The sequence below is a fragment of the Hordeum vulgare genome, chromosome 4H (genome assembly GCF_904849725.1).
Source record: "Hordeum vulgare subsp. vulgare chromosome 4H, MorexV3_pseudomolecules_assembly, whole genome shotgun sequence".
Classification (NCBI taxonomy): Eukaryota; Viridiplantae; Streptophyta; class Magnoliopsida; order Poales; family Poaceae; genus Hordeum; species Hordeum vulgare.
In genome coordinates this window covers 539,069,913-539,085,540 of record NC_058521.1, presented here as the reverse complement: position 1 = coordinate 539,085,540, position 15,628 = coordinate 539,069,913, and the positions used below count along the sequence as shown (strand labels likewise).

The following is a 15,628-nucleotide window of genomic DNA, read 5'->3' as shown; positions in this document are numbered from 1 at the left end:
ACGTACGTATCAGCATCCATCCATCTGTCATCCACATCCAGTACACCCGTCAGGTCATGTATGATATGATCCAGCTCTACGTATAGCCTAATCTTAGGACGCGAACGAATCACTATTCTGACCTTAGATGTCGTTTTTGAAAACCCATTGACCCCGACATTTTTATATAGGACAACAACATTAAAGGTCTTCATGTTTCTATATTATTTGAAAACGTCGAGGCCTTTGGTGTTGCTGTCCTACATAGAAATGCCAGGACCGGTGACGTTTTCAGAAACGGGATTTAGCTTGACATTTCTGACTTGTCACGTACGCGTGCTCGATCTGATAGTGGACAAGAGCAGAAACGCTATATTGTTCGGCGTTTCTATGTTGGACAATAACGTCATGGGCTATGGCGTTGTCAAAAGGGTCAAATCATAAAATACTTTCATGCCGAGTTTAATTTATAAAAAAGATTGTTGAAAAGGTCAAAACAATGATTTTTGGCATATGAGAACATCTATAGTCTATATAGAAAAACAAATTGATAAACAGTTAAAAAAATAAAAATATTTTTAAAATAAACTTGACCTTCCGTTGCACTCATAAGAAAAAACTCACAAAAAGAAAAATCTTCTTCGACTTCTTTTCAAAAAAGATAACTTTTTGGTCTAAATAATGTGAATAGTGATCTATAATAGCAAATAATATTTTGTCTTTTTCGGTGTGAAGTCAACATTGGTTATTTTTGTTTTGAAAATTTATATACTAGTACATAAATAAGTCAAGTTTATTCTAAAAATGGTTCTTAACTATTTTTTTATTTAATCAATAAAAATAATAATCCCATATAGAGTGTATATACAATCAGAAATCAAAGTGTATTTCCCCTAATCTTATCACAATTTATATCACATTGCTTGATGGATTATAAAATGGTTAAAAGAATATTATAGCTGCAAAGCAACCTGTGGTTGGATGGTTAGAGGGACAGTGGTATTTCGAGTCCATCGGGTTCAAGTTTTGGTGCTTTATTTCTAAAAAAAAATAAGATTTTCGACGATACGCTTTTAATGGGATGAGATGTTTTCGCCTACAACGAGGCACATACGATAACTTTCTAAATTTCAAGATGATATGCCGGCTCAGTCTATCGAAGGTGTCCATAGAATAGATTATGCGTGTATGCGTTTATAGATATGAGTGTATGAGCGTGTATATGAGGGCTTGCCGGGGGCCCGCAGAATCAACTTGACGATGTGTCTGTATCAATAATTGACCCTCGTCTCGCTCGGTTAGTCCGTTAGGTGTCACTTACAACCGATTCATCAACTGAAACATAAAGCGGCACAGCTAGCTCGGTACTACGGCGTGCGTGCGTGCTGGTGCTTTGCTTCCGCCAAACGCATTCGGCGCTTTATGTAACTAACTAACTGGACAAGGGTGGTTACATTTGTTGGCAAAACACCAGGGCCCGCCCACTAAGGATGTCCTCTCGCACGCATGGCCTTTCATCATGCACATGCTATGCTTGAACATCTTAGGAGTTAGAGGGACGCGTTGCTGCTAATTGCTAGCTAGACTGGAAACCATCGGGGACATTCAGGGTTAAGGGGTGGATCGGAGTAATTATCGTTGACACTCACATGCATGATTGTATAGATATAGTACATGATCTTCATGCTCTGAACTGGAATATATGCATATGCATGCTCTACTGTTCACTTGTGTAACGAGTTGCATGTGTTAAACAACTTGCGAGATGCACTAACTGAGCAGCCTGAGCTGAGTTAATATTTGAGCTCATTATGGTAATGAGTCCTGCCGATCGAGTCAGCTTGACTCATCATCCACCCCTATTCTAGGTGCATCACTGTCTCATGTCATCAGAAAAAAGCATCCACACATGGTGCCCAACAACTTTTAGCATAAAAATCAACACAACACCGACATAAATACAATGATTAATTATTCATGCCTACGATCTAACGAATGATGTTACTTTAGATGGATAACCGGGCATACTTGAGATGTTGTATGAACATTAGGCTATTCCGCACAAAAATCCCCCATGATGTATCTCCGTTGGGAGCGGCTCTCCCATCGGTCTTGCATGTTAGCGAAAAGAATGCAAATTGTTCACTTCATGAGTTGATTGATACGAAACCAAAAGACTGAAACCCTAGTTCTTAAATTGGACAGCAATGGTACAAAGCTTAGCCTAAATCGAGTAAATCATGAGCGTAAACATCTATGTGTCTAAGACAAACTCATTTCTAAGAATTGGTGAAGCAAACACACTATCCAAGTCAATCATTCAAAATAAAATAAAAAGGAGGATTTAAGATTCTTGCCATACTCTGGTGCAGGGTGACGAGGTCCTCGTCGTGTCGAGCCCACCGCAAAAAGAAAACTACACTGTCCCACCCCTCCATTTTCTTGTAAAAAAAGCCACACTCATTACCCCCCCCCCCCCTTCATGAGTACGGCTCTGCTCATTACAATGAAGCCTACTAGTATTAGTTTACAAGATACTTCATTTGACAAAATGATCGAGAAAAAGGAAGCACAGTCAGCGTCATATTCCTCACGCGCAAGTATGAAACCCCACCCAAACTCTTCGATGACGAAGGTGTCACACATGTGTTACCCCACTTGTCACCACATGAGGAGTCTGGAGTAACCACTGCAAAACGTACCCCCTAAGCAATAATTTCGGGCAAACACGCAAACTACAACAAGTACGTGGGTTTATGCACCTGGGCTTCACTCTATTTCCCCTTTCAGTTTTAGGAAGGTTTTCGTTTGTTTTTTCTTTGTTTAATTTTCCTGATCATATTTTCCCTTTTCTCATTTTTAGTTACTGAAAATTTATGAATTTCTAACATTTTAAATGTATTTATAAATATTTAAGGGTATTGATATATATTATTTCTTCAATCGGGTTTTCTATTCCACTTCTGGATAGATAAAAAATTTAAAGGTTTGTGCCTGCTTGGGGTTTGATTTCTTAACCTAAACTTTTCCTTGTCTTAGAAACCTGGAATTCTCCTGAATTTAATGCTTAGCCTATAGAGTTGGAATTCACAATTAGCTTGGAACGCGAGGTTCTCCCAACAAGTTGACTATTTAAAAAAAATAGGGAACATTTTAAAATTTTAAACAATATTTTTGTATTGTGGAACATTTTTAAGATTCGCAAACACTTTTTATGATTCAATGATATTTTTAGAAGTATTGATATATTTTTTAAACTCATGAAAATTTATTATTTTTGGAAGTTTTAAAGAAACAAAGACTTTAATATTCAGAAATATTTTATAAAATTAACCAAAAACTTCCATCATATTTTTCGAATTCCATTTTTTTAAATTATCAACATTTTTACAAAAATTGCCATTTTCAAAATGTTCATTAAAAACATAAAATATAAAATAAAGTAAATTTGAAAATAAAAAGCAAATAGAAAAAAAGAGAAAGAAGAAGAAGACAAAGATAACGGGCACCCTGCCCCCGGACTAGGCCGACCGAAAACACACGAGGAGGTGTGTTTTGTCGACTTGCGCTGCAGTGTCCGGATAATACAACGTCGTTATATGTATTACTGTTAACAATAACCCATGCTCATATGAAAATTCCACCAAAACTCCATGATGGCAACAAGTGCTGCACATGGGCCAAGTCACTTGTCACCGTATGAGGAGGCTAGGGTAACCTTTTCAAAACGTACCTCTGAAGTAGTGGTTTCGAGGAAACGCGCAACCGTCGGTGCGTATGTGGGCCGATCCACTTGGGTTTTACTACCATTTCCCCTACCAGTTTTTAGGAAGGTTTCCGTTTGGTTTTTCTTTATTTTATTTTTCTGTCCATGTTTTTTTCCTTTTATCATTTTCAATTCTTGGAAATTTTAAGAATTTAGAAAATTCTAGATTTATTTATAAACATTAGAGGATATTGATATATATTATTTCTTCAACTGAGTTATTCTATTTTACTTCTAGATAGAGAAAGAAGGAAAGGTTTATACCTGCTTGGGTTTGATGTCCTAACTGTAAGTTTTCTTTGCCTTAGAAACGAGGAATTCCGTAGAATTTAATGCTTAGCCTATAGAGTCGGAATTCACGATTAGCTTTGAACTCGAGGTTCTCACGCCAAGATGAATATTATTTCTAAATTGTGGAACATTTTTAAAATTTCAACAATTTTATTAAAACATTTTTCAGATTTTCGAACACCTTATTAGATTCAATGATCTTTTTAGAAGAATTGAAACACTTTTTAAACTCATGATTTTTCTGCAACTTTTATATTCTGAATCATTTCATGAAATTATCAAAACATTCCGCCTATATTTTTTCCAATTCCGAAATATTTATGAAAATATTGAGTATATTTTTTTTACCATTTTATGAATTACATTAAAATTAAGATATAGCATAAAATAAAACTAACAAAAGAAGACGCGAAATAGAAAAAGACAAAGAAAACGTGCACCGTACCCCCGCACTGGGCGACCCAACGCACACGGGGTTGTTTGTTGTTCTCCCGACCTGCGCTGCATTGCCAGAGTAATAAGGCATCTCTAGCTTGTGTCCATAAAAATAACCCAGATAAAACCAAATTTAACTCAGCGGAGCTATAAAGTTAGAGAGAAAACAATAAGTTTCTCATATATGAAGCCTTCAGCATCTTATAGACGAGGAAAGACATTCATTGTCATGAAGAATGACTTTACAACGGGGTGGTTTTTTAGTGTTTCCTACGACCAGGGCTTGTTTGTCTAAGATTTTTCTTTGGTTTCTCCCAGTTTGCTTCAGTTCTTTAGGTGGTTTCTGTTTTACCATAAAATACGAAGTTTCTCTAAAAAACATTGAAAAGGATTTTGTTTAATAAAAATGTTTGGCACGTATTAACAAAATGGTTATCGTGTATTTGTAAAATATTCAGTACATATTTAAAAAAGAATCACAGTATATCAAACATATTCACCGTTAAAAACATTGTATATTACTCCCTCTGTCCGGAAATATTTGTCCTAGGAATTGATGAATCTAGACTTATTTTAGTTGTAGATACATCCAATATATTTATTTCTAGGAGAAGTATTTCCGGACGGAGGGAGTATTAAATTGTTGAATGTGTATTTAAAACATGCTCATCATACAAAAAATAGATTCTCCATGTATTAAAAACGAATAAAATAAGTAAATATCAAAAATCTTTACCTAATAATAAAGCGGCTATTGCTTCTGTCAAAAACCCGTCGCTGCCGTTTTGCAAAAAAGCCCCTGTTGTTTTTTATATTCAACCTGCAGTCCCTCCTCCCACACGAGCCCACTAGGCCCAGATTCGACCCGCCCCGGGCCCGATCCGGGCCGAGCAGCCGTCGCCCGCACCCCGCGCCAGATCTCGGAGAGGAGATACCGAGTCTGACCGGAGCCGGAGCTCCCACGCCGCCTGACCCCGTCCACCTCGCGGACGACCCAGGCCATCAGCGTTGCTCGCCCCTTCTTCTTCCCTTTTATCTCTCTCCTGCCTCACCATGTTTTCTCTACCACACACCGCCATGGACGCCCGAGCTCCCAGTCGCATCTCTAGCACGTCGACGCTCAGATCCACGCTCCCTCGCCCAGATCCTGTTGCCATGGACCCATTCCCGCCGGATCCGCCCCAGGCGTCGTTGCTTGGCCGGAGTCCATCTCCGTTGTCTCCCTACCTCGGACAGGGGGAAGGGGACGAGCTCCCGTTGGCCTCTCGCTCGCTGCCCCATCCGCTCGTGTGGGCCACGCAGCCCAAGCCACAACGTCAGGCTGCCTCTCACAACGTCAAGGCCCATCGTTTCATTTTTTTAAATTCAATACGTTTTATTATGGTTATTTATGAGTACTACTATCGTGTTAGTAGCCCAACGGCTAGATCTTAAACCTTTTACCGCATAGTCCTCAGTTCGATCCTACATAAGCGCATCTTTGTTGTTTATCTTTTCTATCAAACATATTTTTTATTAATAAAACACATAATTGTGGGGACCCTTTTAAGGGCTATTGTCCCAAGCATTTAAGAACAGAGGGAGTAATTAAAATGAAAATATATGCTGCACTGGTGAACATAATAAAATGTATTGATAACCTATTGAGGTATTTAACGTGCTTCATCAATCGAACTAGTCATTTTTCCTCTTCAAATAGCATATAGGAAAACCACAGGAGTGTGAAGAATTTTGATGTTGCAGCACATGTGCATGTGACAAATTGAGACGAGAAATGAAAGAAAAAGGTGTAGACATGAGACATGTACCAATGTCTTCCGTTGCAACGCACGGGCATTTGTGTTATTAGTAAGAAATAACCAAAAGAGGAAACACAAACAAAAACAACACAGTAATCACAACAGAGAAACCAAACTAAACCGCAACAGCGCCACAAACGAAAAAGAGGTATAAAAACTGGATTGGGCCAGCCAACAAAGACCCGCCGGTGGATTGGGTCATAGCAATCAATTTGTCGCCTCTGGAATCGCCAAAAAAAACAAAATAATTTTTTTCGGACTGTATGGGAGCTCTTACCTTCCGCTCCATGCAGCAGGCTGTCGCTCGCGTGCACGGGGGATCTACGACTGGGTGCTGATCCGGTGTTCTTTTTCAAATTACAAACACATTTTTTAAAAATAAAACCTGAATGTTCTGTGAAACGGAATTACTTTTGAATACCGTGAATATTTTTCTTCAAAATTTCCACATTTCCGAAAATCATGAACAGTTTTTGAAACAGGGACATATATATAATTCCAGAACAAAATTTTAAAAGGTGAAAAAAAAACTCCGTCAAGGAAATTGAAAACATTTTCACTTTTAAATTTGCAAATTATTTCTGAAACAGGACCATTGTATGAAAATCATAAAAAATGGAAATATGATATTTATAAAGTATTATCAATATTTTTATAAAGTATGACCATTCTTTGAAAAGTTCTGATAATTTTGAATGGAAACATTTTGAGCATTTTTGGAATTTTGCGAACAATGTTTTATACTAGAATACCTTTTGAAACTCCAGAAAAAATTGAACATGATTTATTTAAAAATTTATGAACAATTTTGAAACAAGAACACTTTTTGATAGTACAAACATTTTTCAAACAGTTGTGGAATTTAGAACCAAAACATTCCAAGCAATTTCTGAAAAACATGAACAATTTTTTTTAAATCCTGGACATTTTTTATACCTAACACGATCATTTTTGAAATTATTGAACATTTGAAAGAAACACGAACATTTCTAAAAAATATAAACTTATTCGAAAATTACAAACATTTTTTGTAAATTAGAAACAATATTTTAAAACATGAAATTTTTTTACAAACGAAAACATTTTTTGAAACCGCCGAACAAATTTGAAAACATGAACGATTATTTGTAACACGATTTTTTTTGGCATTGACGAATAATTTTTGAAACACACGAACATATAAAAGAACAATAGAAAAGGAAAAAAGAAACGAAATTGAAAAAAAAAATAAGAAAAGGGAGAGAAAAGAAAAAAGAAATTACAAAAAAAACATAAACAAAAAAAAACAGGTTTAGGAACCTCCTAGAAGGTTCTAAAACTGGAAAAAACCATATGAGATGTTGATTTGAACTCATTATCATGAACAATAGTCCAAGTTGTCTTTCCAAATTATGTTGTAGATCAATGGCTCACGCAGTAGCTCCCGTGATTTTGAATCGTTCCTAAAGAAAGCTAAGCTGAAAGAAGATGGAAGTAACTTTCGGACTGGGTCAGTGATCTAAAGATTATCCTTACGGTTCCGCAAAAGGCTATGTCCTTGATGCGTCACCCCCTCCAGTGTCGTCTGTGGAAGTTGTGAACATCTGGTAGGCGCATGGTGATGACTACCATCTTATATTTTCTTTACGGAAAGGAGTATTGTGTTAATAGTCAAAGTCGTGCATCTAAAGAACCGTTAAAATCACAAACCTTAATGGTTAGAGGAACATTGGTATACTCTTTCATCAAGAGTTCAAGCCCTAATATTTGCATTATTTTTGAATTTATTTTAGAATTTCCTAAAGAGACATTCTCGTGTGTGTTCATAAGATGAGTGTATGCGTTATATGGACAAGCACAGCTTACGTTTTATGAAGGATTAAGTATCTCAAAAATCGACTTAAGTATCATCACCCAACAAAAAGAAATCTACTCCCTCCGTTCTTAAATATAAGTCTTTCTAGAGGTTTCAGTAATGAACTACATACGGATGTATATAGACATACTTAAGAGTATAGATTCACTCATTTTGTTTTGTATGTAGACATCTAGTGAAATATCTTAAAAGACTTATATTTAGATACGGAGGGAGTACTTGATTTAACGGAAATAACATGTGACGGGACATGGCAAAAGTAAATTCTTTGACAGCCTCAAGTTCGATTTGCAAGTTTAAACAACTTTGTTCTCAAGACGACTGGAATTGCAGGCACGAACACAAGCAGATGACGTTACATTCGTCTCACATCCATCGTTCCGACATGGCGATACCACGCAGGCGAAATTTGTGACACCCGACACGGCTCAAAACCCTGGCGCGCTTCACTTGTACTTCATGTTCAGCGCCTTCCCCAGGGTCAGGCAGCCCGGCGATGCAGGCGGCCTGCCGCCGCCTTTCTTCCCGCCTGCTGGTGCCTGGGACGGCGTCGGCCGCCGCCAGGAAGGCGCGGCCGGGGTGCTCTCCACACGCCTCAGGCGTCCGTCCTCCCCCGGCGCGCGTTGCCGCGGCGTGCGCTGCTTCGTCTGGATCTCCTCCCGCAGCTCCCTCTCCAGCGCCGCCTTGGCCTCCTCCGCCAGCTCGGCCCGCCTCACCGCCTCCTCCAGGCTGAACCTCAGGTCGCTGATCTCCGCCTGCGCCGCGTCCAGCTTCTCGTCCTTGAGCGCCCCGCCGTCGGCCTTCTTAGCGACGAGCACGTACCCGTCGCCGAGCCTGTCAACGTCCACGACCTGATCTTTCGTGTACAACTCGCCGTCGCCATCGGCCTCCTTGGAGTTCACCTCCACGATCTCAGAGACAAAGCCGGCACCTGCAGCCTCTGGCTCTGAGCCTCTCGTTGCTGCCTGGCTTTCGGACATGCCGATGCCGGCGTCCATGAACTTGCAGCACTCGGAGTTCACGCTCTTGAAATCCTCCATCGGGCTTTCAGGCATGAAACGAACCCTTCTCCTCTGTCCTGCCCGAACTTCCACGGCATCAGCAGACGTTGCGACGTTGGTATTCCCGTCACCAGATTGAATGTTTCGACACTCCTCCCTCGGCAATTCACTGTCCAAATAGGCTTCTGCAACTTCTGGACATCCATTGACAAGATCAGCGACTTCTCCTCCTGGTTCTTGGCTTCCCTTCCCATTGTCAGACTTGCCAGCATTGACGTCGACGTGGTCGTCGTCACAGGACAGAACGGCGTCCGCGGGGTTTGCCACAGCTTCGCCGTCGGCATGTTGCACCGTCGCCGAGGCCGGAACCATGACCCCTTCTGACGACGAGACGTAAAGCTCCTTGAGCTGCAGCAGCTCGGAGCGCAGGCACTCGACCTCCACCGTCTTCGCCAGCAGCTCCCCCTCCATGCCCTCCATCGCCTCCTTGTGCTTCCTGATCGCCTCCAGGTTCTTGTCAGAGCTGAACATCTGGAGCGTGACCTCCTGGAAGTACACGGACCGCTCCTCCTCCGCCTTGATCGCCGCGACGGCCGACTCGAGCACGGCCTCGTTGAGCTCCAGCACGCGCATCAGCCCGTCCCGCGCGCTCTCCCGCTCCAGGATCCGCCTCGTCTCCATGGACTCCACCTCCCCGAGCACGTACGCGTTGGCGCGCCTCACGGCGTCGAGCTCGCCCACCGCGACGTCCAGCTCGTCGCGCAGCGCCTCGCACTCGGCCGCGGCCTGGGACTGCCTGGTGGTGATTGCGACGTTGTCGGCCTCGAGCTCGGTGATGCGGCGGTGCGCGTCGAGGCACGCCTGGTCGTACTTCTCCGAGAGGTCCTGCATGGTCTTCCGCAGGGCCTCCAGCTTCATGTTGGCCTGCTTGTTCTCGCTCTCCTTGGCCTCCAGCTGCAGCTTGCAGGTCGCCAGCTCCTTGGCCACGACGTCGATCTCCTGCTCCTGCGCTTGCAAACAACATGCGTCAGAGAAAAGAACGACGGATGTGGGCATGAATTAGGAAAACAGTTATGTGATTGTACGAAGTTGAGAAACTAAGTACTCACGTTTCTGTCGGGGCTGCTGAACCTGCTGTGGTCACTTCTCTGCTCGAAGAGATTCAGGGCAGACTGCACGGATTCTAGGGGCCTCGTGTCAATCTCGGCCATCTGTACGTACGCGCTATTGGTTGTCTTGTGTCGATTCTGTCAGTGCTTGTGCAGTCTCCTGCAGGAGTTGAACAATAAGCATGCCTCAAATGTAACACTATACTGATTAAAATGATGCCAGATGCCTATCTTAACCTAACAAGTTGAACATCAACTCCTACAGGTTAATTACTGGTAATGAAAAGCGCTATACAGCCTAGTCACACACTTTGTGTGGTTAGCACAACTGTCAAAACATCGTCAGATTTGTCTGTCAATTAGCCAACAACTTCAGTTGAGTAAGTCTACTAGAAGTTCAGTTGGTCACACGTTTAAATACTTCAAGCGATGGATTTCATACCCAATTGGAGGAACACACAACAATCTATAAGCACCGAGTTCTCAAATGGCAGATTGGCCCCCAAAAACACATGGCAGATTTCACCTTTGCTCGTAACAACAACGGATGTGGAGATCGTCAAATCAACGAGAGACCGTACCTTGAAGCAGCAGAGCAGGCGCCTCAGCCGATCACGGGAGCACGATCCGGCGTCGCCTTGCTGCTGGCCTCGTCGGGTGCTCCACCATTGGCCAGAGGAGGAGGAGGAGGAGCCCGAGAGCCCAAGAACGTAAATGCCAAGAGCAGCGAGTAAAATGAACCGAGGAAGGAGGGGCGCTACATATACTGCCACGGGAGGCAGCGGGCAAGACGAGGCGCCGTGGCCAACGAGGGGGTTGGTCTCCATCCCGTCCCGAGGAAACTATCGCTTTGGTCGCGGTGAAAACGCCGATGCGGCGGGCGGGGTCAGTCCAAGCGCCCACTTCCCCGGTGTGGCGCCACGAGGCCACCACCCCACCCTACGTATGCGCCCACGATCGATCGTGCTCTGCTCTCCCCGCGGCCGTCGCGCCGGTGGTGGTGGCGTTACATCCGAGTGCGTACTGCTCCGGGGTTTTGGATTATCTATCTACTACTATCACGTCCTACACGTGCTCCTTCAACATGGGTATAGCCGAAACCTCCGAGGTACAGTACATATCGATCCCGTTTCTTGAAAATGGCGACGTCGCGTTTCAGCCTTTCAGCCAAACTCATCCAATCGTCGTATGATCCGCAGTTAAATTAAGGGATACTATCACTACTCACAAGAAAGAGAGTTCCTAGAAAAACATGGGTGCTAGCAACAGATAGAGATCCTATACAGATCTTATATTTGGACTCGAGTGGCCAACACCATATGAACAAAGACCATTTAGAATTAATTACGTACGTGTTAGTACTACTCCCTCCATCACAGTTTATAAGACATGCACATGTACTTAGGTCGTCAAATTGACTTATATAAAATATATTATTTAACATAAAAATTATATCATTAGAGTTTTTAATAATATATTTTTTGTAATATATGCCTCTTATTAAGTTGGTTAAATTGATAACTTAGATACACGTGTCGGACTTATAAACTGAAACGGAGGGAGTACTACATTTGTAGCACTCGTGGTGAATTCATACCACTTTTGATAATTTTACTTGTCAGTGCTAAGTTTGGGGCGAGTCGTTATAAAAAGAGTTAAATTATGTATTTAGACGAATTGACACTAAAACTGATGGTCGGGACCCACATGTCAGGCGCCACGTTGGTGAATCGACACGTACCCGTGTGCTGACTAGGACTGGTCCGGCTCGAACCAGTTCGGCCGCTTGTTCTCCTCTCCTCCTCTCTTCCTCCTCGGACCATAGCTCCACTAGTGCTGGTGGCGGTAGCAGCGGCGGCGATGCTAGAAGAAGCATTCCCGGCTTGGACAACGCTGCGTCAAGAGGAATCGACGACGGCTACTCGAGCTCTCCCTACTCCAACGACGATGACGAGTTCATGGAGCCGACACTCTCCATGGAGCACCAGGTACGACTAACGCAACTTTGGATGGCGAACCCTAGCAGTAGCCATGAGTTGACGCATGAGGTCGATGGCATAGTGTAAGTTTCTTTGTCTTTCCTTCTAACTAGGGTTAGGGTGTACTGCTATTTGTAATTAGGGTTAGGTTGTCATGATCAAGTCAAATTGCATGTGATGTGTAGTTTGTATGAAGTCATTTGGAATGTTAGAATCCATTTTGATGCTCAAGAAACTTTAGAGAGGAAGCTATGCAGTTTAGATGTGACATATTTGAATATTGTTGCATTGATAGAAACACAAGGCTTCCGTATTTATGATTCACTGTATTACATGGAGACTCTGGAGAGCTGGGCTTGGATTTGGTTGAAAGTAATGTTAAACTGAGTTGATCAAGAGGCAGAATGAGGAGAATTTGGTATTGAATTTCTTAGTTAGGGCAAATCCACCACCTACCAGTGTAGTATAGAGGCAACAATTAGATGTTTATTCTGAGCATGTTGCTTATGATATGGTGATCGTCTTGTTTATGTTGTTGATCAGCAAGGTGTTGCGTATGAAAGTTAGAGTAGTTGCTCCAGTGCAGTTGTATGTCCTGGTGTTTTAACACAAGATAGCAGTAATGTCCTAAATAAAAAGTTGAAAGCTGTTGTTGAAGAAGAACAAGAAGGTGATACGTCTTCAATGTATCTATAATTTTTAATTGTTTCATGCTATAATATTATCATTATATGTTACTTTTTGGGCATTTATTTGCTGATTCATATTATTTATTAGCACTAACCTATTAACCTACCAAGTGTCAGTTGCTGTTTTTTGCATGTTTTTTGGCTTTTCAGGTTTATAGTACCAAACGGAGTTCAAATACCATCAAACTTTTTGATGATTTTTTCTGGACCAAAAAAATACGTGGAAACTTCAGAAGAAGGCGGGGGCACACAAGGGCCCACAAGCCAACATGGCGCGTCCAGGGGTGGTCACGCCCTATTAGCTTGTGGGCCACCCCCTCGTTTCCTGACCTCGTTCTGTGGATTACAAATTCTCATATACTCCGAAAACTATAGTGGAGCTCCCGAAACACTTCTCCCATCGCCACAAGTCTTTGTTCCATCGTGTGCCTATCTGTAGCACTGTTCCGGTGCCGTGCGTGAGGGGGGTCAATCACGGAGGACCTCCACATCAACCTTGTTGCTCCCATGATGATGTGTGAGTAGTCTAGCACAGAAATACATGCCCATATATAGTATCTAGATGACTTTCTCTCTCTATGTTCTTCAATACAAAGTTCATCGCATCTTCGCAATGATCTATTTGACATAATCACTTTGTGCGGTGCGTTTGTTGGGATCCGATGAATTGTGGGTTTATTTTCAGAGTATTCATGATAAAAGATTTGAGTATTCCTTAAACTATATGATTATTATTTGCATGATTATTATAGCTTCTTAAATCACTTTGATCTATTGATTTGATTTAGCTAACTAGATTGATATATCTTCAACTGAGAGGGGTGCATTGTAGTGGGTTCAATCTGGCGATGCTCTAAATTCAAGTGACGTAAAGGGACAATACATGTCTATGTATTAAGGATAAAATGATGGGGTTGTTTCATATTAATTGATTTTCTTTATCTATATCAAGTCACTGTTCTCCAAGCGTTACTCTATTTTACTTAGTACTCTAGATGCATACTAGATAGCGGTCAGTGGGTGGAGTAATAGTAGTAGATGCAAGCAGGAGTCGGTCTACTTGCTTATGGACGTGATTCTTATATACACATGGTCATTGCCGTGAATAAATATTGCATAACTATGCGCTTTTCTACGAGTTGCCCAACAGTAATTTGTTTACCCGCTTATGCTCTATTCGAGAGAGATGCTACTAGAGAACACTATGCCCTCAGGTCTATTCACTTATAAATTTTCAAGCACTATTATTTCCTTGCTGCCTTTTATTATTTAATATATTTAAACTATCTATCTACACTACTTATCTTCTTGCAAGTAACGAGTTGAAGGGGTTTGACAACCCTCTTGCCCGCGTTGGGTGCAAGTGTTTTGTGATAGTCTGGCTTATTAGGGATGATAGACTACTCATATAAATAAGGAATTCCTTCTTTTCCGGGAGCCCATTCGAACAGAACTCCCAGGTTAAGAGTGCTTGGCTTGGAGTAGTTCTAGGATGGGTGACCGACCGGGAAGTTGATCCCGGATGCGCATGAGTGAGGACAAAGTGCGCAGAAAAGACTAGTATTGATATATGGGGCCAGTCTAGATCCCGTCGGCGGGTGTGTCCGGGGCGTTACAAGTTTGCTCTTTTTTGCGTAGGCGCTGAAGATGCGAGTTGTGTGGTCCTCCTATTGGTACAATAACCTCAGTTCTCACTGAGGGAAATAATTATCTATACTGTGTTGCATCATATGTTCCTCTTCACGGAAAAACCCAACACAAATCACAAGTATCATGAAGGATTTCTGGCGCCGTTGGTAGGGAGTAACACGGCCTTACTACCAAGTACCTTCTCACAACTTATCATTCACTTGTTCTACTTTTTATATTATATTATATTTTGCTTGCTATAAGAATAAAAAATAAAAAATATACCGTTGCTAGTTTGCTTGTTTCATTTGCTAGTTGTTTGATTGAAGTTGCTATCATGTACTCCATCCATCCAAGAATAAGTGACTCAAAAGTGACTCAAGTTTATACTAACGTTAGTACAAACTTGAGTCACCTTTGAGTCACTTATTTAGGGAAGGAGGGAGTATGATTTTATCATTGAAACGGAGGATGGAGGCAAACCACCAAAGGAGGAAACCCTCGCACAACGAGATGTAGAAGTTTTTGTTGCATGAAAAGGAATATCATAGGAAAAAACATTATCCAAGAATTCTTTAATTGTATGGCCTTTAGCTTGCAAGGATACTCCAATCCTTAAAAGAACCAAAAGTTACGGCGACACTATTTTTGCTCTTGTTCTTAAATTGGAAAGAAGATTTATGTGCACTCACCCTACTTTGCAAAGGCTTTTCTATGAGTTGCCTGTCATAAAATACCCTAGGGCTAAGAAGATGTCCACTCTTATCCTGATGCATGAATTTGACTATATAGTGCAAGAGGCTTGAGATATCTTTGATCACTACAATATGAGTCGTGAACATCCTGTGATACATGAAATTTTATATAATCAGGACTATATGATGAGGCATGTGTTCCGAGATAAACATATTGTTGATGAAAACACGAAAAAATAAGTTCCTCCTATTCATATTATCCAACAAGTTTTTAATGCCAGCAATAAACAATATTATTGGATAGTAAGAGAGAATACAAAAGGTTTTGAGGAGAGTAGTATTAATAATGCTAAGATATTGCTTGATGATGTGTTTCCTATTGTCTTTGAAAAATCTCCTCA

At 41.6% G+C, this 15,628-nt stretch overlaps 1 protein-coding gene across 1 annotated transcript; it reads right to left on the bottom strand.

Annotated features, from left to right (window-relative positions):
• Positions 1–8,571: 8,571 nt before the first annotated feature.
• On the bottom strand, positions 8,572–10,946 carry LOC123450713. The gene is made up of 3 exons (XM_045127835.1): positions 10,817–10,946; positions 10,236–10,395; positions 8,572–10,131 (listed from the first exon to the last, which is right to left on the bottom strand). The coding sequence occupies exons 2-3, from the start codon at positions 10,335–10,337 to the stop codon at positions 8,572–8,574; spliced, it is 1,662 nt and encodes a 553-aa protein (XP_044983770.1). The 5' UTR covers positions 10,338–10,395; positions 10,817–10,946.
• Between the last annotated feature and the right edge of the window lie 4,682 nt (positions 10,947–15,628).

Coding starts and splice junctions, on each gene's coding strand:
- LOC123450713 (XM_045127835.1), bottom strand. CDS start 10,337: ATGGCCGAGATTGACACGAGGCCCCTAGAATCCGTGCAGTCTGCCCTG. Junction 10,132..10,235: donor TCAGCAGCCCCGACAGAAAC/GTGAGTACTTAG, acceptor TTGCAAGCGCAG/GAGCAGGAGATCGACGTCGT.